We start from the raw sequence: 26356 nt of genomic DNA on the forward strand, positions 1-26356 counted from the left end.
GCCACCATACTTGGATCTGTGCACCATCATTTGAGAATACATCACACAGTCCTAAAAGCTTGGGAAGTATTTAACTTGTTATTTTGTGATACAAAATCCAGCATATATATCTTGTTTGCTGTGTCATATTGTGTTTTTGAGTCAGAATAATAATAATAATAATAATAATAATAATAATAATAATAATGTATTACCCGCCTCTCCTTGCGGTGACACTGCTGAGATCAGACCATGAAAAGGGGGCACATATACATGATGTGTCTCATCTGCTGGATCAGAATGAATGCAGGTCTTCCAGATCTGTCCAGAAGTATGGGAGATATGCAGCATTTGAATTCAGAAACAACATTTTTGAACCTGCTCGGTTGAGGATTCTGTGAGATGTTCAAAGAAATAACCTCCCAGATTTTGGGACCTCTCCATCTTCATAGAAGACTTTTTCAGACAGTGTTTAGACACTGTTGGGCTCAAGTGCCTTCCATAATGAAGGAACTTTTCAAATGTTTAGGAGGAGGGTCTCAATATGTGGTCCTGTTATCCATACTTTCTAAGGTTGCCTCAAGATATTTTTCTGTTTGAACAAGGGCTTCCTTGCTCCCTGTAATACATACAACATGCATATTTCCCATGAGATTGAATTGCATCAGAATAAGGCTTTCATCTCTCGTGACTCTAAGCAGCAACTTGATATGCGAAATGCCCAGAGACTATTTGCATTATTTTTGGAAGGAAACCAGGAGGTTTTGGGGGGAAAGGGCAGAATGGCCAACCACAAAACGTATACACTGCAGACAATTTTTGTTTTGCAGTACTGGTGTATCTGTGTAGATAGTAAAATACTTCATTTTTGATTTTTTTGTTTCAATTTAGAAAATATCTATTCCCATTTAGATGAGGAGAGTTCGGAATCGTCAAACTACTCTTCAGCTCTCCATGTGGAAAGGCAGCGTCCACGGCCTAAAGTGTTCATCTGCTATTCCAATAAAGATTGCCAGAAGCACATTAATGTCATCCAGTGCTTTGCCTACTTCCTTCAGGACTTCTGCGGCTGTGAGGTAAGCTCTTTGTGTAGGTTGTCCCAAGTGTGACTCTAGGCAAGGAAATGTCGAACCCAAACTTGGCACATTTGGATTTTAAAATAATTATTGTAAATAGTTTAGTCAGTTTTTAAAAAGATGTTGCTATAGACCAGGCATGGGCAAACTTTGACCCTCCAGGTGTTTTGGACTTCAATTCCCACAATTCCTAACAGCTGGTGTTTTGGGCTTCAACTCCCACAATTCCTAACAGCCTACCGGCTGTTAGGAATTGTGGGAGTTGGAGTCCAAAACACCTGGAGGGCCAAAGTTAGCCCATGCCTGCTGTAGATTGTGATGAGGATTCATTAATCTGGGTTTTGTGTGTATGTTGTGAATGCATGTGTTCTTTTACCGGATTTTATATTATAGGATTTGTAATGCTTTTAGACAAATACAATAAATAATTGACATAGAGCTATTGAAGAAAATTGGTGGAACAAATCAATGGTGTAACATTTAAAAAGCAAGTTTTATTCATTTCCATAAGTACCTGGAATCCTCATACTATTTCTTCCTTTTTAAAAACTTGTTTTGCACTATAATATATATATTTTTGAAATTAGGTGAAAATCTGTATTTTGATTAGCTAGTCTTGGCAAACTTAAAAGACAGAGAAAAGTATTAGCCTGTAGGATTTATTTAGAGTCTTCTTTGTTGGGGACTAATCCTGTCTCTGTGAGGTTTTACATTAATTGGCATTTGTTTGGATTTAACTGTTGGTTTGTGGGGGAGAGGGGGTTATTTGTGGTTTGGCACAAAGAGATTTGCACAGCAGGCCTGACCTCTACTGGTGAAATCTGGGCAAAAGTAGCTGCCTATTATTTTCTATTTTAGTTCTTTTCCAGAGGATGTTTGACTGCAAACTGATGCTAAAGTGCTTTATACCATCAGATCCAGGCCTTGAAAAGTTACTTTTTAGATTACAGCTACCAGAATCTTCCAGCTGCCATAACTGTTAATGTGGGGATTGTATTCCAAAAAATATTTTTTCCTCTGATCAGTTCCACTAGAAGAAGGCTTCTGTGGAATAGTTACTTCATTTTGAGGGAAGTACTATTCAGCAATCCTTGGCAAAGAAGTGGAGCTCCATGCCTGCAGCTCAATTATTGTGGTTCAGTGGTTAAAGGTGCCTTCATAAAGGCACATTTCTGATGTTTGAGCTTGTCACATGTTCCTCAACAGACCTTGGAATTAATTTCTGGCTTTGAAAAAAGTTTCCATAATGAAATTGCACTCCATATCCCTTTATAGGTGCAAGAAATCTTGCCCAGAAACTAGACAACACCCCAATCTTGTGCCAATCTTTTTTCATTGAGTGGCATGGGCCTTACCATGCTTAATGAAGAAATTAATTTACCTTGGGCCAGTCACTTTTTCTCAGCCTGGCCTATCTCACAGGAGTGTTAGGAAGAAAACAGAAAACTTATGCACAGAAGTTAAATACAGATTTTGTAATTATATAAAATTGCACTCAACTATGAACTGCCATACCAAACACTTCATCTGATCCATTTTTTTGGGTGCCAGGTGCACATTTTTCAGTATTTACTAATAGATTGGCAAAAGCGCCTCTGAATATCTCTTGCCTAAGAAGGTCCTATGAAATTTGTGGGTTCACCAAAGACAACAGGTGATTTGAAGGTGCACAAACAGGCACACTAATAATGTATGTCAATGTTGGGCCAATTTACATATCAGAATCACGGAATCATTGAGTTGGAAGAGATCGCATGGGTCATCCAGTACAACCCCCTTCCAAGAAGCAGGAATAACATTCAAAGCACCCCCAAAAGATGGCCATTCAGCCTCTGTTTGAAAGCCTCCAAAGAAGGAGCCTCCACTACACCCTGGGGCAGAGAGTTCCACTGCTGAACAGCTCTCACTGTGAGGAAGTTTTTCCTCATGTTCAGGTGGAATCTCCTTTCCTGTAGTTTGAAGCCGTTGTTCTGTGTCTTAATCTCTAGGGCAGCAGAAAACATGCTTGCTCCCTCCTTCTTATGACTTCCCTTCTGGCTATCATGTCTCCTCTAAGCCTTCTCTTCTTCCGGCTAAGCATGCCCAGCTCTTTAAGCCCCCCTCATGGGGCATGTTCTCCAGACCTTTGATCATTTTAGCCACCCTCCTTTGGACACATTCAATGCAGATGTTTACATGGTATGATATCATGCCTCCCGTATAGGGCCATTAATTCAGTATGTCTCCCCACCTGCTCAACAATATTGCATATGAGTTGCCTTGATGTATGAGCTGACTCTCAAGTCTTCTTTCTTCCAGAAGTTTAGTTGATACCGCTTTGTAAAAACAACAGTAGCATCAAAGCACTGAGCTGTATTAGGCAAATCTATAGTAAACCAGCTGTTCCAAGAACACAGATACACTCCTTAATAGAAGTATGTAAGTTGTGTGGGTTGTGGAAATTTCCTCCGTCTGTTTTATAATAGTTTCAACTTCTTTTCTCTTTCTGAAGGTTTCCTTAGATTTATGGGAAGACCTAAGGATTTGTAAAGAAGGGCAAAAAGAATGGCTTCATCGAAAAATCAATGAGTCCCAGTATGTTGTCATTGTGTGTTCCAAGGGAATGAAATACTTTGTGGAGAAAAAGAGCTGGAAACACAAGGGATCCAAGGAAAGGGATGCTGGGAAAGGAGAACTTTTCATGGCCGCTGTCACTATGATAGCAGAGAAGCTGCGCCATGTAAAGCACAGCCCACAGGACCTCTGCAAGTTCATTGCGGTCTACTTTGATTATTCCTGTGAGAATGACATTCCCGCTATTCTGGATTTAAGTACAAAGTACAAGCTCATGGATAACCTGCCTCAACTTTACTCTCATTTACAGTCCAGAGATCTTAGCCTTCATGATTCAGAGTTGTATCCTGTACACATCAGCAAAAGGAATTATTTCAGAAGCAAATCTGGACGCTCCCTTTATGTCGCCATTTGCAACATGCACCAGTACATTGACCAGGAGCCAGACTGGTTTGAGAAGCAATTTGTTAACTTTTTCCCAGCTCCTTTACAGTACCAGGAACCTGTGATGGAAAAATTTGACTCTGGATTAGTGTTAAATGATTTAGTCAGTAAACAAGTGACTGATGGGGATTTCTGCCTAAAAGCTGATGCAGATATTATTCTGACATTAAATTCAGACTCACATTGTATGGCACAGCATTTGAATCTTGGAGAGGATAGAGAATCTCAGGACGTTCACAATGGTAGCTCCAGTCTTCCACCATTGCTGCATGTTGTGAAAGCTACCAATCTGCCTGATATGCCCCGGGATTCTGGAATTTACGATTCTTCTGTTCCTTCATCTGAATTATCATTACCTTTAATGGAAGGACTTTTAGCAGACCAAACCGAAACCTCTTCCATTACAGAGAGTGTCTCCTCTTCATCAGGGCTGGGTAAGACTGAGCAAACAAAAGAGATGTAAATGAAAACTATAGTCTTAACAATTTTATTTAAAAACATAACTTTAATTACCTCTCTTAAACAAAACTTTAATTGCCTGAATTTATCAGAACTGATACCATCTACCATCTCCTATTGTTGAACTGCATGCTCTTTACAAGTTACAGAATCATGTAAGATCCCCAACATCACCACTATCCTGATCCGGTCATGTAGATTTTGTCAGTGTAGCCTTGCTAAAGCAATATATATTTCGGTTAGGAGAAGCAACAGTTGTGCAACTCTTCTACTATAGTGTGTGTCAGGCATTATTTAAGTCAGAGGATAATCTGTTCAGTGAAATGATTGTAAGGGAACAACAACAACAACTTTATTTTGTATCCCCCCTCCATCTCCCCAAAAGGACAAGGAACAAAAAGACAAAATCTATAGGACAAGGAACAGTGGTAAAGTGCAGGCCATTGAGGGAGCAAGGTTATCTGGTGAATTATTTAATGAAATGCACAGTGGAACATCCACATTTTTAGTTCTTTTCAAAATATGGACAGGGTGGGTGGCAGTCTAATCTCCCTGGGGAGAGAGTGCCAGAGCCGGGGGGCCACCACTGAGAAGGCCTTATCTCTCTCTCACCAACCGCACTTGAGACGGAGGTGGAAGCAACAGAAAGGCCTCCCCAGAAGATCTTAGAACTCATGCGCTAATACACATGCATCTATATTTTGTTTCTTATTTTTTAAAGTTCATTCATTTTTTAAAAAAATATTTTCTTTTCCTGGAACAGTCCTGGCGCCCCTTGGAAGTGCATGCAAAGCCCTTAGGTTTCCACAGAGCATAGGCTTTTTGCTTATTAATAACTTTTTATGGAGATGAAAGATAATGGTGTCATAGCTTACTATGTGTTGAAGAGGTATTGAACAAATGAAGTAACAGTGCACTTCTAATTTTTGTTTTCTTCCTAGGAGAAGAAGAACCTCCTTTGCTTGCTGTCACAAAATCCCTAGTGCCTGGAATATGTAAAGCAGAGCTTCATTGCCATATCCGCACTGATGAACTGCAGGCAATTGCACCTTTATAACACATTGCGAGATCATTACGCATTGCCACTTTATCAACAGCCTCTGTCTATGCGTTAATATCTGCATCAATCACAGCCACATGGCTTACCTACACTGCTTCTCAGGGGAGTTTATGGCCAGTATACTTCTATCCAAAGTTGTTATTATTTTTACAAAGAATTGTTCTGTTTTTATACTATAACACACTTTCTTTTTGCGTTTTGTTCATTCATAATTGTCCTTCATTTACCATAACAAATAATTAATCATACAGATTTCATTGGGAAATATCACACAGGAAAATAGTTCAGAATATCAATCTAAATTCCATTTAAATATTAGAATTTAGATTAATATTACAGATTGAGCATCTCTTATCCGGAATTTTAAAATCCAAACTACTCCAAAACTTATACACAGTGATGGCTGAGATAGTGCAACCTTTGTTTTCTTATGGTTTGGTGTACAAAAACTTTGTATATGTGCAAAATTATTAAAATATTGTACATATATTCAGATTGTGTATAAAGTGTATTTGAAACATTACTGCATTCTGTGTTTAGGCTTGGGTCCCATCTCCCAAGATGCGCATGCAAATACAGATGCTCCAAAACCCAAAACACTTTTGGAGCATCTGTATTTGCATGCGCATCTTGGGAGATGGGACCCAAGCCTAAACACAGAATGCAGTAATGTTTCAAATACACTTTATACACAATCTGAATATATGTACAATATTTTAATAATTTTGCACATATACAAAGTTTTTGTACACCAAACCATAAGAAAACAAAGGTTGCACTATCTCAGCCATCACTGTGTATAATCATAAGCATTTTGGATAATTGATACTCAATCTGTATTTTTTCACTGTGCTACATAATGGTAGATGAACGAAATGGCTCAATAGCCATGTTACTCCAGACTGAGCCGGCAATTTTCATGAATAAATCCCAGCGAGGAAGCCATTTTTTAGTTAAAGCATAATCAGAGCTTCCAGAATTCTCATTCTAATTATGTTGGAGAGGTGAGCATACAAAAAAGGATGAAGTCATTCATGTAACACTAAGCTAAATGTTAGCATGATAGCCACATAGCTAATGAATAGCCGAAGCTTTTGGTTCTCTGATATTCAGTGCGATACATAACATTGCTTCTGGCTCTGAATGCTAATTGGTCTTGATAGTATAATAATGAGTATACAATAGATTTGGGGGTGGGAATACAGGATTCGCGGTGTTGAAATGCCAAAGACTAGGCCTATGAAAGAATAGGCTCTGTAGCAGAGTAGGCTCTATTAAAAATAAATCTTCCTCTGTTTCTAAAAACTCTTGTGTTTAAGCTCTACCCAGTGTGTCTTGGCAGTAAGTTAGACACCAGATTTTACGTCTTATATTAACTTGTGGACCTATTTGTGTTAATCACTATTTTGACATGTTTAGTTTGAGAACAATTTAATTCCATTGTGTTTACTAGATCTTTTCAAACTTTCATTTTAAAATCAAGTGTTCGTTGCATCAGTAAAATGGCATCTTTAAAATGTTCTTGTTTTAACCCATAGATGATAAAATACTATTTGAAGTCTAGCAGGAAAAGGTATGAGGGCAAAAAGTGTAAATCATTATTCAGAAGCTGAAGAATTGTTGATATGATCAAGGACAATAGACTGTCTCTAACACAGGCTTGGGCAAACACCAGCCTTCCGGGTGTTTGGACTTCAACTCCCTCAAGGGGGAAAGGAAGGGGCCTGAGGCTGTTGGGAACTGTGGGAGTTGAAGTCCAAACACTGGAAGGTTGGTGTTTGCCCATGCCTGCTCTAACATCACATGCAAACACAAAATGTAATAAAAGCTTAATAAAGTTATGACCAGAACAGGCTCCACTTTACATTGGTGCTATGGATTTGCTACATATATTATTGTTTGCTTGTATATCTTATACTATTTTCCAGTTTATCACATTGGACATCAAACTGGGTGCATATGTTGTTTGAATATGCAAAGACAAGATGAGCTTTTATGCAAAAATATTGGGAGCAAACACTTGCAGATAGGGATAGTTGCTTTTCTCAAAACCAATCTTCAGTTCAAAACTTCTATTGGTACTAAATCCCATGAAACATAGAAATACCAGCATAGGATTTGAACTTCGTTGCTTCAGCAGGGTCTGAATGGCAACAGGTACACAAGGCAACAGTACGCAAGGTACAATGAAATATTGTAAATTATTCCAAAAAGGGATTTAGACTTTATTGGATTAAACTGAGAGGGAATTTTGCTGAAGAATCATTCTGGTAAACGAACACTTGATTCATTCTGTTAATCTTTGCACTGCTATTGCCTGCCCTATCTATATGTGTGTTGACCACTTGGAAATGAATCCTGTGTATCCTGATTACTTGAAAATCTAGCCCTTAATATTTTTTTTCTCCCCAGAGTAAACACACAATTCTGTTTGGAAGTTTTCAGTGAATAAGATGTTAGAGAATTTTGCGAACCTCAATTATTGTGTATTACAAAAATGTATAATTAAAAAAACTGGATGGAAGGTCAAGTTGGCAATGACAGTCGCTAGAATATGAGACTCACCAAAGTAAGAAAAATTCCCAATGCCCTCCACTTGGCCCATAGCATTCTTTTTGTCTCACCTTACCATGGCTGAAAGGAAACAGTTCAGCATACCCCATTCATATTTAGATCCTAAAACAGTAGTTTCCAACCTTTTTTTTTTTTGGACCAGTCACCACTTTGACTAGGGACCACTCTCCAACATTAGTACCAAAAGGGTTAAAAATCCATTTTTGGTCAACTTTAGATTTGGTTTGGTTATTTGGAATGCTGATTCAGAAAATTGCATTGATAGACCACGTCAGCTCTAGTTTCTGATACAGAACATATGGCATCCAGTAGTCGCCATCTGCTTGCCGACAAGAAAACAATATTTAATAAGCCTGGGCACTATAAGAGCGTTTCGCGAGACCAGTCGCTCTTGTGTAGACTACGGACCATATCTTAGTTATTGCGGACCACTGGTGGTCTATGGACCACAAGTTGGGAACCACCGCCCCAAAAGTAAGATATTAGTAGCTTCGTTTTGGGTGATGCACTTGAAGAATAAACAATTAAAGACTATATTCTATATTACCTGGTGTTAGAAAAACATGCTTCTTTAGGTGGTAAGAAAGCATCTTAATCTGGTTATAGATCAGGCATGGGCAAACTTGGGCCCTTGGGCCCCTTCCTTTTCCCGCTCAGCCGCTTAAACGGTAGGGTGTTAAGAATTGTGGGAGTTGAAGTCCATAACACCTGAAGGGCCCATGCCTGTTATAGATGCTCCTATAAGTAGCTAAAATAATGCACAATACGTGATAATATTGCACATAAAAACATAGTTCTGGCTCATGATAGAAAAAGCCCCAGATCTATAGCTACACAGTACATTTATTATGATCAACCAAAATATCCAAACATATCATACAAGCTTTTGAGTTTCCCAGAATGTTATGACTGATTCTAATGAATGTATTGCTTATTGTGGATATTGGAGGCTTTTTTCCCTTATTGAATAGTACAGCTATCTTTGCCTTCTATTTTTTTTAATGTGAGCTGCTATTTCTGTAGCAGAAGGGCTTAAAGACTATAAAACTACAGTGGAAATGAGCCTTTTAACTAGGTGATAGCATAGCAGTTTCTTCGATGCTGCCAGATTATAAGTGGCTTTTTGCCCTTTGCCAAGAGGAGTGAACAAAAGGAAAATAGCCCACTTGTTTACATTGTCTTCTGATTGAATCCAGCATGTGTCATACGTTTAATTGAACTCAAAAGAATCCATGGGATATATGAGTCAACCAAGCATTTATAAGGAACATTTAATCTTTTTAGTGCCAGGCTGAGATTCAGTTTTTCAAAGAAGCTATTTTGCAGCCTCACCCCTCTGTAAAATCACCGAACGTGTATAGGAATTACAGGGAAACCAGAACATGTACTTTACTTGTGCAATGGAAAAGAAATTATTACCTTTGTGCCAGTTTGAGTTACAGCTGAAATGTAGACAGCTGCCCAAGAATAATTTTATGTTATCCTAAAAGAGAAAGCATGGGGCTGTCAAATCGTCTGGATATTAATTGTGCCATTTGTCTCCCTTCTGTGGATTTTGGCACTGGCCACAACTCTGTGCAGTTCTACATGTTTTACCTTGTTTTGTGGCTACTGGATCTGTTACTGCAGATATAAGGGGTCACAGCAAGAGCCATTACTGTACATCTATAGAAGCAAGTTATTTGCACACATGGATTGGGCGCCTTATTTGGTTTTTCCATGTGCATTGGCTTCCCCATGGGAAGAAATATTTCTTACTTTGGTGGGGTAGCCTTCCTGATTACTGGCATTACTGTTTCCTCACTGAAAATGGATGGTACTCTTTTTTGGTAGCATAGAAGAAGACACGAGGTCCCCAATGTTATTTTTCAACAGTGATGATGAAATTATTCTACACAACATTTGTCTTGCTTTTATGAGGAGTTTCCTACCTCTTCTCTTTTTCAGTTTTAATATTGGGACTGATAAATTGAGGCACAACTTTGAGAAATAATAGAATCGTGTAGTCTAAGTAACGTTGGATATTAAAAGGTGCTTTTGACTTGTACATGTTAACTCCCTAGCTCAGTGGTTGTCAACCTGTGGGTTCCCAGATGTTTTGGCCTTCAACTCCCAGAAATCCTTACAGCTGGTAAACTGGCTAGGATTTCTGGGAGTTGTAGGCCAAAACACCTGGGGATCCACAGGTTGAGAACCACTTCAAGCTGAAATAAATGGGAGCTTAGAGCTTAAATGGCTTAACCTTTGTCTGAATTGTGCTGCCATGTATGATGTGCTTGGGATCATGGGTTAAAGCTTCTCCTGTTCATGGAAGGAACTGAATCCAGCAGAGACTTTGGGGATTTTTCAGAGATTCTCACAGGGGAAGGAAGGAATCCATCCGCAAATCATCCTTTCCTCTTGTAAAGTCAGCAATAACATTTCCTGAATGCCAAAAATGTTAATATACATTTTAGAGATTAGATTGTTTTTATTTTAGCATTGTTATAAAAGCTGAACTGTTTTTTTCAAAAAAAATGGGACCATAATCCCTTGTGTATTTTTAGAGTACACAAATGAGGAGGTGAAATGTTTTTAATGTTTATAATTCTTGTTTTGAAAACTAAAGATGTATCTACATGGGTCAACACTTAAGTAAATGTAGCAGTTTTCATGTTTGTGTACATGGATATAAGCTCTCTACAATAGTTGATATTTGGATGGATTTAATTTTTATGTTTCAATAATTTTAGAAATTAACACCAGAATAAAAAAGTTATGAAACTTCAGCCTGAGTGTCTTCTTTTTTATTACAAAAGCATGTTTTTTTTTAAAAAAATGATTCTTTTTTGTTTGATTCTTAGCAACAGAAAAATAAAATTTTGAGTTTGCACAAACTTGTATCTCTATGATATGATACAGGTAAACGTAAAGGTTTCCCCTTGATATTAAGTCTAGTTGTGTTGAACTCTGGGGGGTGGTGCTCACCTCCATTTCTAAGCTGAAGAGCTCACATTGTCCGTAGATGCCTCCAAGGTCATGTGATCAGTATGACTGCATGGAGCACTGTTACCTTCTGGCCAGAGCGGTACCTATTGATCTATTCACATTTGCGTGTTTTCAAACTGCTAGGTTGGCAGAAGCTGGGGCTAACAATGGGAGCTCACCCCACTCTCTGGATTCGAACTGCCAACCTTTCGGTCAGCAAGTTCACCAGCTCAGAGGTTTAACCTGCTGCGCCACTGGTGGCTCCGTGATATGATATAATTCAAATACTACTTTGTGCACTGATATCGTGAGTGCTATTTATATTTTAAAGGGGATCAAATAAAACAGGACAAGAATGTAGAATATGTTACATTAAATGACACTAACTACTCCGCTGAGGAAATTACTTCTTTGTTCATATTAAATAGACATATCATGGTGTGCTACAAATTGAAGAAATGTTAAGAGGCAATATTCTAACTGGAACATGCCTGCTATGAAATGTATATCGGATTTGTGAGTTTAATTTGAGTTTATTTTAATAAAGCCATAAACAAATTATAGTGCCATAAACAAATTATAGTGCCAGACTTTCTCTGGACTTTCTCTGGAAAGCCTGGTTGCAGTAGAACAGGTGTATAGCCAATGAATGCGGTTAAACTCCTGGTCGCTGGTATTTTATAAAGGAAAAATGTTTTTAAGATGCTTTTAGGTTGGTAAATTATATGTTGAAGACATGTGGTACTTGATTTTGGGAAGGTGATGGACTAGATGTTTTCATCGACAGTCAGCCTTCCATATTCATGGGTTTGATGTATTGTTGAAGGATTTCATGGCTGGAATCACTGGGATGCTGTGAGTTTTCCAGGCTGTATGGCCATGTTCCAGAAGCATGCCTTCCTGACATTTTGCCCACATTGATGGCAGGCATACTCAAAAGTTAAAGGGCCTGTTGGAAACTAGGCAAGTGAGGTTTATATATCTGTGGAATGTCCAGGGGAGGTGAAAGAGCTCTTGTCTGCTTGAGGCAAGTGTTAATGTTGCAGTTGGCCACCTTGATTGGCACTGAATTACAACTGTACCTTCGGTTCGCTTCTGATACGATACATATTAACATTGAATTAGCATTCATGGATTTGGTTAATATATTATCTCTAGGAATTTATGTCCTAGAGAACGCTTCTCTATGCATTTAGAAGACCTCCAGCAATGGCCCCTGCCTATAGTTTCACTGGAGGACCTAGATACTCTTATTAGGGCGTTTTCTCACAACCATATAACCAGAATATCAAGACAGAATAACCCACAATATCTACTTTGAACTGAGTTATCCGAGTCTACACTGCCATACAGTATTTCAAAGTTCAAGGCAGATAATGTGGGATTTTATTCAGCTGTGTGGAAGGGGTCTTAGAGAACTACTTGCTGTGGTGAAAAGAAATTGTTGTTGTTGTTGTTCATTCGTTCAGTCGTCTCCGACTCTTCGTGACCTCATGGACCAGCCTACGCCAGAGCTCCCTGTCGGCCGTTACCACCCCCAGCTCCCTCAAGGTCAGTCCAGTCACTTCAAGGATGCCATCCATCCATCTTGCCCTTGGTCGGCCCCTCTTCCTTTAAAAATTGTTTGTTTTCTTCTTTTGTTGGGGTCCTAATCCCAGTAAATCTGGAGGGGTAAGCTGTAGTAAGGCAGATTCTTGGGGAATCTATGGAATTTGTTTCCAGGTCACCTGTTTAAAATCAGTGTGGCTACTTTCCCATTAAAATCTATTTTAAGATCATGGGTTGAAATGATGCTACTCTCTAGAAGTGTCAGGCTGCACCTTCCATTAGTCCTAACCAGCATAGCGGATAATGGAAAATGCTGGGAGTTGTAATGCAATATCTGAGAAGTTGGATGGCTCCCAAACCCTTAACATTAAGCAATTAGATCAATTTTCTGGGGACTCAACACTCCCCCCCCCCCCCCCCCCCAGTGTTATGTTGCTGTGTTCTAGATCTGACACTAATGGAGAGCCAAAGTGGAATCAAGTTTCAATACTTCTACAGTGGAGATCAGGCATGGGCAAACTTTGGCCCTCCAAGTGTTCCTGAATTGTGGGAGTTGAAGTCCCAAACACCTGGAGTGCCAAAGTTTGCCTGTGCCTATGTAGATACACCTTTAGATTGAATGCAACTCTCTGTGTGAAGAGCTGGAGCCTCAGATTTGCCACTTGCTTTAAAAAGAAAGAAAGTACAATGTGTTGTCGAAGGCTTTCATCGCTGGTTTGCTGTGAGTTTTCCGAGCTGTATGGCCATGTTCCAGACGTATTTTCTCCTGACGTCCACATCTAAGGCAGGCACCCTCAGAGGTTGCGAGATCTGTTGGAAACTAGGCAAGCGAGGAGCTGAACTGTTGACCTTGCTAACCAAAAGTTCACAAGTTTGAATATGGGGAGCGGCGTGCGCTACCCCTGTTAGCCCCAGCTTCTGCCAACCTAGCAGTTTGAAAACATGCAGATTTGAGTAGATCAATAGGTACCGATCCAGCGGGAAGGTAACAACGCTCCATGCTGTCATGTGGTCCACATGACCTTGGACAACGCCAGCTCTTCGGCTTAGAAATGGAGATGAGCACCAACCCGCAGAGTCAGACACGACTGGGCTTAATGTCAGGGGAAAACCTTTATCTTTACCTATGCAAGTGAAGTTTATATATCTGAGGAATGTCCAGGGTGGGAGAAAGAACTTTTGTCTGTTGAAGGTAAGTGTGAATGTTGCAATTGGCCAGCTTGATTATCACTGAATGGTCTTGCAGCTTCAATGCCTGACTACTTCCTGCTTGGGGGAACCCTTTGTTGGGAGGTGTTAGCTGGCCCTGATTGATTCTTATCTGGAATTCTCCTGTTTTCAGAGTATTGTTTTTTTATTTACTGTCCTGATTTTAGAGGGTTTTTAAAATATCGGTAGCCAGATTATGTTCATTTTCATTGTTTCCTCTTTTCTCTTGAAATTGTCCACATGCTTGTGGATTTCCATTGCATCTCCTTGTAGTTTGACGTGGTGGTTGCCATTCCACAGATCAATAAACCTCACTAGCCGAGTTTCCTTTTCCGACAGACCTCACAACCTCGGAGGATGCCTGCCAGAGATATGGGCGAAACGTCACGAGAGAATGCTTCTGGAACGTGGCCATACAGCCCGGAAAACTCACAGCAACCCAAAGAAGGTACAGTTGCATAGATCCCCTCAGCTCCAGGGCATGGTGGGAAATGCCCTGGCCTTGCATGGGGCGGCGCAATACAAAGGCGGCGTGGTCCAGCCCCCTTCCCCTTCTCTCTCCTGATGGGCCTCAACCAGGGAAGCCCCTCTTTGGGGAAGGCGGGAGGCAGGACTTCCGGGATGGCGGAGACCCCGGCGCCTCCTCCTCTTTCCCAGAAACCAAACACTGACACGTAGTAGCTGTTCCGAGTAGCACAGATTTCCCCACAAGGGCATCTTTCTCTCTCTCAGGCCAAGAAAAGCGCAACAAGTGCGCTCAGGCGCCAAAAAAAACCCAAAACAAAACACACAAACAAAATACCCAAACTGTTGGGTGCCAAACGCCCTTGTTAACGTCAGGAGAAAATGCTTCTGGAACATGGCCATACAACCCTCACAACCTCTGAGGATGCCTGCCATAGATGCAGGCGAAACGTCAGGAGAGAATGCTTCTTGGACATGGTCATACAGCCCTCACAACCTCTGAGGATGCCTGCCATAGATGCAGGCGAAATGTCAGGAGAGAATGCTTCTGGGACATAGCCATACAGCCCTCACAACCTCTGAGGATGCCTGTAATAGATGCAGGCGAAATGTCAGGAGAGACTGCTAGAACATGGCCATACAGCCCTCACAACCTCTGAGGATGCCTGTAATAGATACAGACGAAATACCAGGTGAGAATGCTTCTGTAAGATGGCCATACAGCCCAAAAAACCTACAACACCCCAGTGATTCCGTCCATGAAAGCCTTCGACAATACACAGCCCGAAAAACTGACAGCAACCCATCCCTTGGAGCCGTATTCAGGGCGCATGATCCAGTGTGTTAGCCTTGCCCTGCTGAAGGGTGCTGCTGGTGCCTCCGCCAAGCTCTACCTCCCTGAGATATTGAGATAGTATTGAGCCAGGGCGGTGAAAGTGGCGTCCAGGGGCGTTCGTGCCTCCACGGGAGTGGGGTGTTCCCTCTCCTCGCCGCGGGTGTCTCAGCTGGAAAGGCTCCCACGGGCGGCCGTTTTCCCCGAGGCGGCCGCCCAGAGTTTTTCAAACAGGAGAGAAGCGGAGCCAAGGGGAGGAGCCTTGCTCCGGAGCAGAAGAGGCAGAAGCAGCAGCAGCGGCAGCATTGGACGGGGAGGTGCCGCGCTTGAGCCCCACTTGCCCTCCTCTTTCCCTCCCGACCGGGCTCCGTCTCTCCTTCCAGGGCTGGAGGGAAAGGGGCCCCGCGGCTCCCCACAGCGCCCACCCTCCCGCAGCTCCCATGCAGGGCGAGGAGGAGGAGGAGGAGGAGGAGGAAGCAGCACGACGCCGCAGGTAAGGCAGCCTTCGCCAGCTGAAGCCCTCCCCCTTGGCAACAGCAGCACCCGCCGCCTCAGGCGCATTACTTGGGCACCGCTTTGGTGGCTCATGTGCCGGGGAAGCAGTTTGTAAACTCTGCCGCCTTCCCTTCCAAAAAAGGCTGGTGCCTCACCAAACTACAACTCCCAGGATTCCATTGCATGGAGCCTTGGCACTTCAAAGTAGTGTCAAATTGCATCCACTCTGCAGTGTAGATGCGCCCTTCGCTTTAGGACCGGGAAAGGACCAAACCATGGCTTCTTTGAGGTGGAATAATAATAATACTGTGTCACAAAAATTGGAAAATGGTCTGTTCCTGGTCTGAAAGTGTTATTTCCTGTTTAATTGTGCAGTACTTACTTTAGAAGAAGTTGTTATACTCCAGAAAGTTCGTTTTTGTGGCTGCCACAAATTATCTTGAATTGGATGACAGTGGTTCTCAACCTTCCTAATGCCGGGACCCCTTTATACAGTTCCTCATGTTGTGGTGACCCCCCAGCAGCAAAAATAATAACTCTGATTTTTGCTGCTGTTATGAATTGTCATGTAAATATCTGAAATGCAGGGTGTATTTTCATTCACTGGACCAAATTTGGCACAAATACCCGATATTCCAAATTTGATTACTAGTGGGGTTGGAGAGGGTTGAATTTTGTCATTTGGGAGTTGTAGTTGCTGGGATTTATAGTTCCACTACAATCATAGAGCATTCTGAACTCCACCCACAATGGAATCAAACCAAACTTGGCACATAGAATTCCCATGGCCAACAGGAAATACTAGGAGGGTTTGGTGGGCATTGACCTTGAGTTTTCGAGTTGTAGTGCACATCCAGAGAGCACTGTGGACTCAAATAATGATGGACCTGGACCAAACATGGCACGAATACTCAGTATGCTCAAATGTGAACACTGGTGGAGTTTGGGGGGAAATATATCATGACATTTGGGAGTTGTAGTTGTTGGGATTTATAGTTCACCTACCATCAAAGAGCATTCTGAACCCCACCAATGAGAGAATTGGGCCAAACTTCCCACACAGAACCCCATGACCAACAGAAAATACTATGTTTTCTGATAGTCTTTGGCGACCCCTCTGACACTCCCTTGTGACCCCCCAGGGGTCCTGACCCCCCCCCCCCGATTGAGAAACACTTCTTTATTTATTATTTATTTACGTATTTATTTCCTGCATTTCTATGCCGCCTTTCTCAGCCTGTAGGTGACTCAAGGCAGCTTACACTGGCACAATTCGATGCCACGACAATCATAAAACAAAATTAAAAATATTTAAACGCACATTATAAAAACCATATAAAAAGCATTAAAAACATATAAACACCAGTAACTTCTTATTAACTCATTTTTCCAAAGACATTGTCAAGCTTTAGGAGGTAGGTGATGGTGGATTCAACCCTGGCTTCCTTGAGGTTGAGTAATAATAATAATACTATGTAGCAAAATTTGGAAAAGTTTCTGTTCCTGGTTTGCAAGTGTTATTTCCTGTTTAATTGTGCAGTACTTATTTTGGAAGTAGTTGTTACACTCCAGAAACTTTGTTTTTGTGGCTGCCACAAACTATGTTGAATTGCTTGAGACTGGATGAGATATTCATTGAAAAACTATAGCAAAATGTGCTGCAGGATTTCCTGCCAAAACAAAAGTTTTTGCAGTTTAATAAACTTCTTCCATGTATTTATGATAGAACCAATTAGGAAATCATAGAATCATTGAGTTGGAAGAGACCTCATGGGCCATCCAGTCCAACCACCTGCCAAGAAGCAGGAAAATCACATTCAAAGCACCCCTGATAGATGGCCATCCAGCCTCTGCTTAAAAGCCTCCAAAGAAAGAGCCTCGTCCACCAAATGCCATTCATAACCCAGGAACAAAAATCAAGTTACATAGTGTAATAATAGCTTATTAAAAATGCTACCAGGACACTTAATTGTCTAGAGGAGGCATCATGGGGTACATCTACAGTGTAGGATTAATGCAGTTTGACACCACTTTAACAGGCATGGCTCAATGCTATGGAATCATGGAAGTTGTAGTTTTACCAGGCCTTTAGGCTACTCTGCCAAAGAGTGCCCCCAAACTAGAGCTCCTGTGATCCCATAGCATAGTCAAATAGCCCTCAAACTGCATTCGTTCTATAGATACACTCATGGTGTTCCCAGAAGGAAGCCATTGGGGAAAAATAGGAATACAGAGTAAATCAATTCCATCTGCAGATCACTTGGAAACTTGCCTTCCTTTTTTTCCTTCTGTGGTTTTCCCTAACATTTGTCCCCAGAAGGAAACTCCCTGTCACTGTTCAGCTGAGAACGTTTCCCACTTTCCCCTGCTGGTTGATTTCTGTGAAAGAGTGGGGGGGGGGGCGGGGGGGGGGGGAAGTGTTTTGGATGCAAAGGATGCCCCTCACAGGAAGGATGTAAGAGCCCTGATTTCCAAATGGGAGATGCTCATTGAAAGAAGCATCCAAGACACCCACACTGTGAATGGCCAACTGATGTAAATTACTGTCTCAGAGTAAACTCCATTAGTTGCCAATTGCTGGCATGGTTTCATGAACCACAACTACAGTTGTAACCAGTGAACACAATTATGGTATGATTGGCCTTTCATGCATTCTGTATCCATGGATTCAACCATCCATGGCTTTAAAATATGTTTACAAATCCCCCAAAGCAAAACTTGATTTTGTGACTTTACTATGCCATTGTATGTAATGGGACATGAATGTTGTCATCCACAGTGGTCCTGAAACCAAATCCCAGCAGGTACCAAAGATCCACTGTACTGGTTCAAGGTACAATGGGAGGAGGAATAGCTGGTCTCCAACAGCTGACAGCATGAGATGCACTGGATTGTGTTTTAGAATATAATGCTGTGCACAATTATGTGAGAATAAGCTCCATGAATTTCAGAAAGGGAATTATGTTTATGTTAGCCAGCTCAGGCAATGCTAAGGAATTTTTTTTTATTTATCGTGTCATCAGCAACCATTGTATTACAATTCTAACAGAGCAAAACAAACACAGAGATTAAAAAGAAAAAGAAAAAAAGAAGAAAAAAAAGAAAGAAAAAAAAACCACACAGATTTTGTAAATTTGGTATTTGGTTAAATGTCCTTTGACCAGTATCTGGCCACTTGGAGTGCCTCTGGGTGCTAAGGAATGGAAAGTCGTAGTTCAATAATATTTTGCAGGCCTCATGATTCCTACCCATGCTATAGATTCACAAGTCTACAAGGCAATGGTGGACAACCACAGTGAGTCTAGGAACAAGTTTTCTGTCATTTGGTGGATCCTCTGTGGGCTATACAAATGACCAAGATGGGCAAAAACAAAAAGAGGACAAATAATCACTCAAGGGGTCAGAAATTCATTTCTGGTTTTGAAAAACAGGTACAATATTTTAAGATACTAAATATAACAGGTGGGTTTTGTAGCATATCCAAAGAATTAATCATCACTTCTCAAGGTTTCCAGAGAAGCAATTTGCCTTTGGGATTGCAGGTAAAGGGAAGCATAGAGAATGGTATCATAGGTGTGTGTGAGAGTTTTTGAACAGTGGGGCCTTCTAGAACCTTCTAGTCTGTTGCTACATTCCCCTCTCTCTTGATTGAGCAGTTCTCCAGTAGTCAGATATAACTGAAAAATATGTATGTGTGTATCTTTGTTTGTTTCACAAAAGCTCTTACAGGGCTTGATGAATGTGGACCAAATGTGGTACACATTTCTTTCATTATCTAACTTAAAATACTGGCTGAGTTTCAGCTATAACTTCTAACCCTTTCCAAGTTAGGACCCCAAAAACTAATAGATAAGTGTGGATATATACAATGCTCAGATGCAACCACAAGAGTGCAGTATATAGACAGAAAAGCTACAAAGAGGAAGAGGTGACAAATGGAACAGGGCTAGAGCGTCAGCAGGGAAACACTCTAGGATCCCCTGTCAGAGGACCAGAGCATTGCCAGTTCATCCCTCTGAAACAGAGCTTACAACATCTGGTATTCATCAGCAGTCTCAATCCAAAGACTAACCAGGTCTGGCCATGCTTAACTTCCCAGATGGCATGGGATCTGGTGCCTTAGGCCCTAATTATTAGGCCTTAAGGATTGGCGTGCCATGTTTGCCAAATAAAAATAAATCAGTTATGATTTTGGTTTTGCAGAATGCTTGATACAGGAATTGGACAGAAGTAGAAGTTGGGTGACTTGAACTATATTCATACAACATAATAGCATAATCACAATAGAAGCATGCTTCTCAGTCATCATGAACTTGTATTGAAATGTTGAATTTCTGCAGAAGTTGTAGGACTTCAAGGATGCTACTATGGTTCTAAGACATGGAACAGAACTTCTTCATACTTGCATGTACAGATACAATCTGCCAAAATGACTGAAATATTAACACCCAGATCCTCAAAATTGCCATCACGGAGTTAAGCCCATACAAACAGTTGCTATATTGCTTTCAAGGCAGTTCGTTAAATTCAAAATATTACTTAAGTATATTACTCAAGCTATTAAATGTTTGAAAACATAGTAGGCATCCTTCATTGTACCATCAGCTTATTGTTTTGTAGCAGAAGGAAAGAGAGCTGTTTTCCGGCATAAAACTGAATATTCTCTCTGATTAGTTTGCATTGGCTCAAGATTAAATTGGGAATACACTGAAAATGTACACCTATGCCTAAAATGGTTAGAGCAGTTTTGACATCTAGTTATACTTACACAAACATTACCTGCTGATGATATGCATATAAGATAATAATATACTTTATTTATATTCTACTCTAGCAGGCACAGCATTTCACGAGATAGGATATTGGTAAATGTTTTTCATCTGATGAAGTTATCTGTAATGGCATTTTCACATTTTTGAACTGAGGAGATAAGTGCATCACTTGGATCCTGGAATAATGAAATGGCAATACAAGTTGAGCATCTCTTCTCTAGAATTCTGAAATGCTCAAAAATCCAAATATGGGTAGCGTAGATAGTGACATCTTTGTTTTCTGGTGGTTCTGTGTACACAAACTTTATTTCATGTACAAAATTATTTAAAATACTAGATAAAATTGTCTTCAGCATGAATTTAGTGTTTAGACTTGGGTCGTATCACCCAAGATATCTTGTTATATATGTGCATGCAAATAACATGTATTCTAAAAACTAAAAAAATCAAATATTCAAAACACTTCTGGTTCCAAGCATTTAATATAAGGTAATAATATACTTTATTTATATTTCACTCTATTACCCCGAGGGGACTCAGAGTGGATTACAGAATATGTATATGGCAAAAATTCAATGCCACTATACAATTAACAACAAAGACAGGCAGTACACAGACAGAGGCAAAAGCTCCCCCCTTTTCATCACTGGCATCTGGAGGCTGTGCTCAACTCTGGCCATGGGGAGGTGCTCTTGTTCTATTTTCCATGCTGAGGAACCGGTTGTCTGCGGACGCCTTCCTGATCGAATTGCTGGCATGTCTGCATGTGCACTTTTTACCTCCCTACCAAACCAGTGCCTATTGATCTATCCACATTATTGTTTTCAAACTGCTAGGTAGGCAGAAGCTAGAACTCCCCCCGACCTGTGGTTTTGAACTGTCAACTTTCTGGTTGGCAAGACTTTCTGCAGCTGGCGGTTTAATCCGCTGTGCAGCTGGCGGTTTAACCCACTGTGCTACCTTTATTAACCTTATACTCAATTTATATTTCCATTTGTTCATGCCAAGTTATGGAATTATCCAAAAAGTAGGTATCATCTGATTCTGGAACTTGAAAGTACAGCCTATTGACTGTACAAAGGAATAATCAACATGATATGTAATCAGATATGTTGTGAGGACAAATTAAATACTAGCAATTACAATTTTATATCAGAAATCTTTTAATTACCAAATATTTATTATGATTGAATAATTTTAAAAAAAAGAATATCCCAGATGTCTAAGCACATAAAAATGTTGTGCCTAACAGAAGCAAAAAAACTTGCAGGGGGAAAGGGCAGAATCTTTTATTGAATTTTGAATAGGTTTCCATTAAACATTCAAATATATAATGGAAACAGTTGATTTTTGAATAAGAAGTCTGTCAAAAATAGGATGTTTTATAACTTAGATTGGCTGTAAGGATATTTCCAGAAAAGGGCTTTATTGTACAATCATCTGGAAGTTCATCATTGTTGTCCATTTTAACCTTTGTCTGCTTTTCCTTTGCCAGTTCTATTGCTTTCTTTTCACAGATAATCTATTAAGGACTTTCCCCCAGACAAATAGCTATTTATGTTAGCCATGAGAAGGCACTGTGCAACTCTTTCTTTTCCCCTTTTTGTGGATTTTCCATGCTAGGAAAATTGTCAAATGAAGCAATGGACGGAGGGAGGGTCACAAGAAAATATTATTGCCTGAAGCATCATTTGGAAGTAATATATTATCAATGATATTTTAAAGCTACGATTACTAATATTTCTACTGTGGTTTTATCAAAAAGTTAATGAGTAATGTTTACATTTGCCTTCAAATTGTCATTATTGTCCTTTGGAGTTATTATTATTAAGACTTTTTTTATTTTGAAGTTGTTTATTTCAGAGGAAAAGTAACTTGATATTCCTACACATTACAACGAACAAATGCTTCTGTTATGGTTTTTTTCTGTGCCTTCAAGTTGTTTCCGACCCCTGGTGACCCTAAAGTAACCCTATCACAGGAGTTTCTTGGCAGGATTTGCTTGGAAGAGGTTTACCATTTGAGAAAGTAACATTAACATGAGCTTATGTTGTAATGTTTCTAAACTCTTGTCTGGAACCTTTATGAAATTTACTGAATGGGGATGAACAATGGTATGATGATGTGCTTATCCAGAACCAGTCTAAGAAGTAACAGATACACATTTTATTCTGGTTGGCAGTGCTAGGAGCCATCCATTTGGAAGCAACCAGAAACTAGCAGGAAGTCCTGTAGTGAAGCTGTTTCATTACTTGTTTGTGTAAAAATTGGAAGCCAAACACTGACAGTAATTCCAGTTGACATGTCTATTTGGATTGTTTGATCCCCTGTTGCACTGCTCCCATTTTCTCTTTTTTTCAAATGAATAACTTTGAATTGTCTCACTTTCCAGATGATAAAAATATGATTTAAACTATCACAAACTGTCACTTTAAATGTGCATTCTGGATATACATTTAAATTTAAAATCTAGTTCCTAGGCTTATTTTTCTCATATAAGATGTTGGAGTTCTGAATAATAAATGGAATTAAATTACTCCATTATATTGCTGCTTTTCAATCCAAATTGTTCTGCTGATTTTAAAAGACCTTCTGGCTTGCTTGATCTTGGAATTGCTTATTGATTAATTACCCTTTTGCAGGGTTGCTGTGAGTTTTCTGGGCTGTAGGGCCATGTTCCAGAAGTATTCTCTCCGGACATTTCATCCACATCTATGGCAGGCATCCATCTGTGAGAACAGAGAAATGCTGGACAACTCTGCCAACGATCATGCCAGACTACACAGAGATGCCATTGAAATCCACAAGCATGCTCACATCTATGGCAGTGATCCTCAGAGGTTGTGCGGTCTGTGTCCGGGTTGGTTCATCAGGTGCTTTGCTATGGCTGACTTCTCTGGTTGAGTTAGTTTGCAGTGTCTTTCATGTTCCTTGATTCATGTTTGGGAATGCTGCATTTGGTGGTCCCTATGTAGGCTTGTCCACAACTGCATGTTATATGGTAGAGTTCTGCAGAGGTGAAAGGATCCCTCTTATCCTCTGCTGAACACAGCATTTGTTGGATTTTCTTTTACAGTTGCTTTCCTGGATTTAATGGAAAGCAACTGGGAAATAGTGCTTTATTTAGTTCAGGAATTCTCAGACTTCATATTCACAGTATCTGGTAGAGAGAGCTGAAAGGGAGTAAGTCCCAAAATGACAGTAGATGGAAGCAGAGTGCAGCATTATATATAATTTTTTTCTTGATAAGACTTTACAAAATCCTAAATACTTTGCCAGCAAAATATTTGAAGCAAGACATTCCATAATGCATCTTTCTTTAGTTTAAATAAAGTAAGTGGCTCAAGTCTCAGCCTCCCTTTTTCAAGCAGAATTTGCAGATTTAGAGGTTCAAAGTGAATTTGTTTTCAAGGGCTCACAGTTCTCCTGCACCTTTTAAAGCATTCTGATTCATCTCCTGCCATCTCCCCCTTTCCTTTCCTTTCACTTGTAACCTAGCCATTACCTTGCCAGGTTCTTTTATCGTTCGCTTTTGCTGGAGGTCTTGAGTGGGTTAACACACTGGTGGGGCCCACCTGAGAGAAGCACAACTAGTCCTTTGATCTTGTATTGGTTACAGTTCAGAGAAAGATTATGACAACAGTAGTTTTGGTATTAAAGTGGAACAGGTGTACCCGTGTTATGTACATAGATCTTACAGAATGGATTTGAGAGAGTTAGGATGTTCACTTGATAATTGTAAGGTCTATTGTAACTCTGTTAATGTGTTGCTACAAGAAAAACAGAGGATCCTGTGCAATTCAGAGACTAACAATCATTTCCCAAGATGGGGGTAGAGTATCGCACAAGGGGTCTGCAGGTGGAACTGTGGCTTGCTGTGTCACTCCTCTTAGGGCTCAGGATTGCCCTGTGATATAGGAGCACCCCCTCCCATAATAATAATAAGAAGAAGAAGAGGAGGAAGAAGAGAGGAGGAGGAGGAGGAGGAGGAGGAGTTACCTGCCTCTCCTCACAGCTTGAAATATGGTTAAAATACATAGATTCAGCAGAAGACCATTAACAGACAAAGATTACAACAAAGATTAAAACACCAAACCCCCAACACTAATAAAATTTAAAATCCGTATTTTAAAACTGATTTGGTAGGCCTGCCAGAAGAGAGAGATCTTTAATTAGGGTTTAAATACTGACAGCTCCTTTAAGTGTAGGAGCTCTTCTGGTAAGACAACCCACAGTCTCAGGCTGATGGAAAGGTGGAAAGGTCTCCTAGATGACAGTTGCCAGTTGCATTCTGGCTGGTTAAAGTTAATGTGCCTCCAAGGACCACGGTGTCCTAAGGGGAAAATTGTATGGGAGAAGGCGATCCAGCAGGTTTATTTTTCATGTCAGAAGTGACTTGAGAAACTGCAAGTCACTTCTGGTGTGAGAGAATTGACCATCTGCAATTGCCCAGGGGACACCGGATGTTTGATGTTTTACCATCCTTGTGGGAGGTTTCCCTCCTGTCCCAATATGGAGAGCTGGTGCTGACAGAGAGAGCTCAACCCACTCTCCTCGATTTCAAACCGCTGATCTATCGGTCAGTAGCCCTGCCAGCACAAGGGTTTAACCCATTGTACCACTGGGGGCTCCTATCCTGCAGGTAAACTGGATCTAAAGCATTAACCAACACTTTGTACTTTGCCTGGAAACTAACTGGCAACTAGCGAGGTAATTTTAGTATATATGTGATATGCGTACTCCTGGATGTGACTACATAGTGAGATGCATACTAAGGGAGCCTTCTATCAAGGTCCTCTGGAAGTCTCAGCTAATCATGTCATCAGTCTGCACCTGACTATGAGTAGATAATGAGGTATTTCTCAAAGCTCTTGCACTCGCCGCCAGCAATGGAGTAATACCACCACCAGTGTTGAGTTCTGTGGAAGCTTCTGATTTGATGGAGGGAGGGGGAGAATAGCAATCCTCATAATTCACAAGTGCAAGGTAAGTGTACACTTGCATACGTGAGTAACAGAAGGTCAGTCGTTGAGTGATAAGACAGGCATTCTTGCATTGGTTAGCTGATTGACATGTATAGTGTGACCAAAAGCTACAGGAGATAGAACTGAATCATTAATTTGCTTATTTGGTGCTGGAATCTGAAAATCCTTTGTTTAAAATTAGCCAGACAGTATTCTGGGAGATTGAAATTTTCCCCCACTGGTTTTGGATTATTATTATTATTGTATCAGATTTCTTTCTACTTTTAATTTTCCATCACAAACTAGTTGTTTGTCCTGTATTTGTTCATGGTAACAGTAATTACACACTTCTACTTTCTACATTTAGGTTCTTTGGATCCCTCTAATTATAGATCCCCACACCTGCTGACACATCCAAGCATGTGTCTAATACCCTGTCAATTATGGTGCCCGCTTATTAGACACCCAAGCAAGTGTCTAGTAATTTGCCAATTAAGGTACTATTCCATCCTTCTGTAAATCTGCAAAACTTTTTTTAATGTAATAACATGTGCTAGTTTTTCACGCTATCATCAGATTTTTTTTAATTGTTCTGTGCAGTTACAGAGCCATTTTCTGTCTATGATCCTATTACAGATAATTGGGCCACTTTATCCAGGCAACAGTTTTGGAGCAACACACATACGTATTAACAAGAAGGGACTGTGTGCCTAAGGGCCAGGCAGGTCAGGAAACAGCCGCTTCAGTGTAATTGGTGGAAGTTGTTACTATCCATCAAAGAATAGCCTGAAAAATAGCTGTGTCTCAACATTTTATGGAAAATATAGCTAATAGCCTTTTCTACAACCATTTCATGTGCCTTCATATACACTATTATGACAGTGGTCTGTTGTCAAGCATGGGTTGGGACTCCATCCCAATTCTCTGCATCTCTTGCTTTAGGAACCTGATGAGTTTGC

General features: G+C 40.5%; 2 protein-coding genes across 3 annotated transcripts in view; both read left to right on the forward strand.

Annotated features, from left to right (window-relative positions):
• The window catches only part of IL17RD (interleukin 17 receptor D), a 66090-nt gene extending 59920 nt beyond the window's left edge, over positions 1-6170 (forward strand). The window contains exons 11-13 of one of the 2 annotated variants that reach the window (XM_060766094.2): positions 892-1055; positions 3547-4486; positions 5453-6170. In XM_060766094.2, the coding sequence (XP_060622077.2) occupies positions 892-1055; positions 3547-4486; positions 5453-5568 (1220 nt within the window). In that variant the 3' untranslated portion in view covers positions 5569-6170. Of the gene's footprint in view, positions 1-870; positions 1056-3546; positions 4487-5452 lie in introns of both variants that reach the window. The other variant, XM_060766092.2, reaches the window with a different exon arrangement.
• Positions 6171-15277: 9107 nt separating this feature from the next.
• ARHGEF3 (Rho guanine nucleotide exchange factor 3) overlaps positions 15278-26356 on the forward strand; it is a 186875-nt gene continuing 175796 nt past the window's right edge. Inside the window, exon 1 of the mRNA XM_060766088.2 lies at positions 15278-15659. Coding sequence (XP_060622071.2) covers positions 15607-15659 — 53 coding nt within the window. The 5' untranslated portion in view covers positions 15278-15606. The remainder of the gene's footprint in view (positions 15660-26356) is intronic.

Source organism: Anolis sagrei, chromosome 2 (assembly GCF_037176765.1).
Source record: "Anolis sagrei isolate rAnoSag1 chromosome 2, rAnoSag1.mat, whole genome shotgun sequence".
Lineage (NCBI taxonomy): Eukaryota > Metazoa > Chordata > Lepidosauria > Squamata > Dactyloidae > Anolis > Anolis sagrei.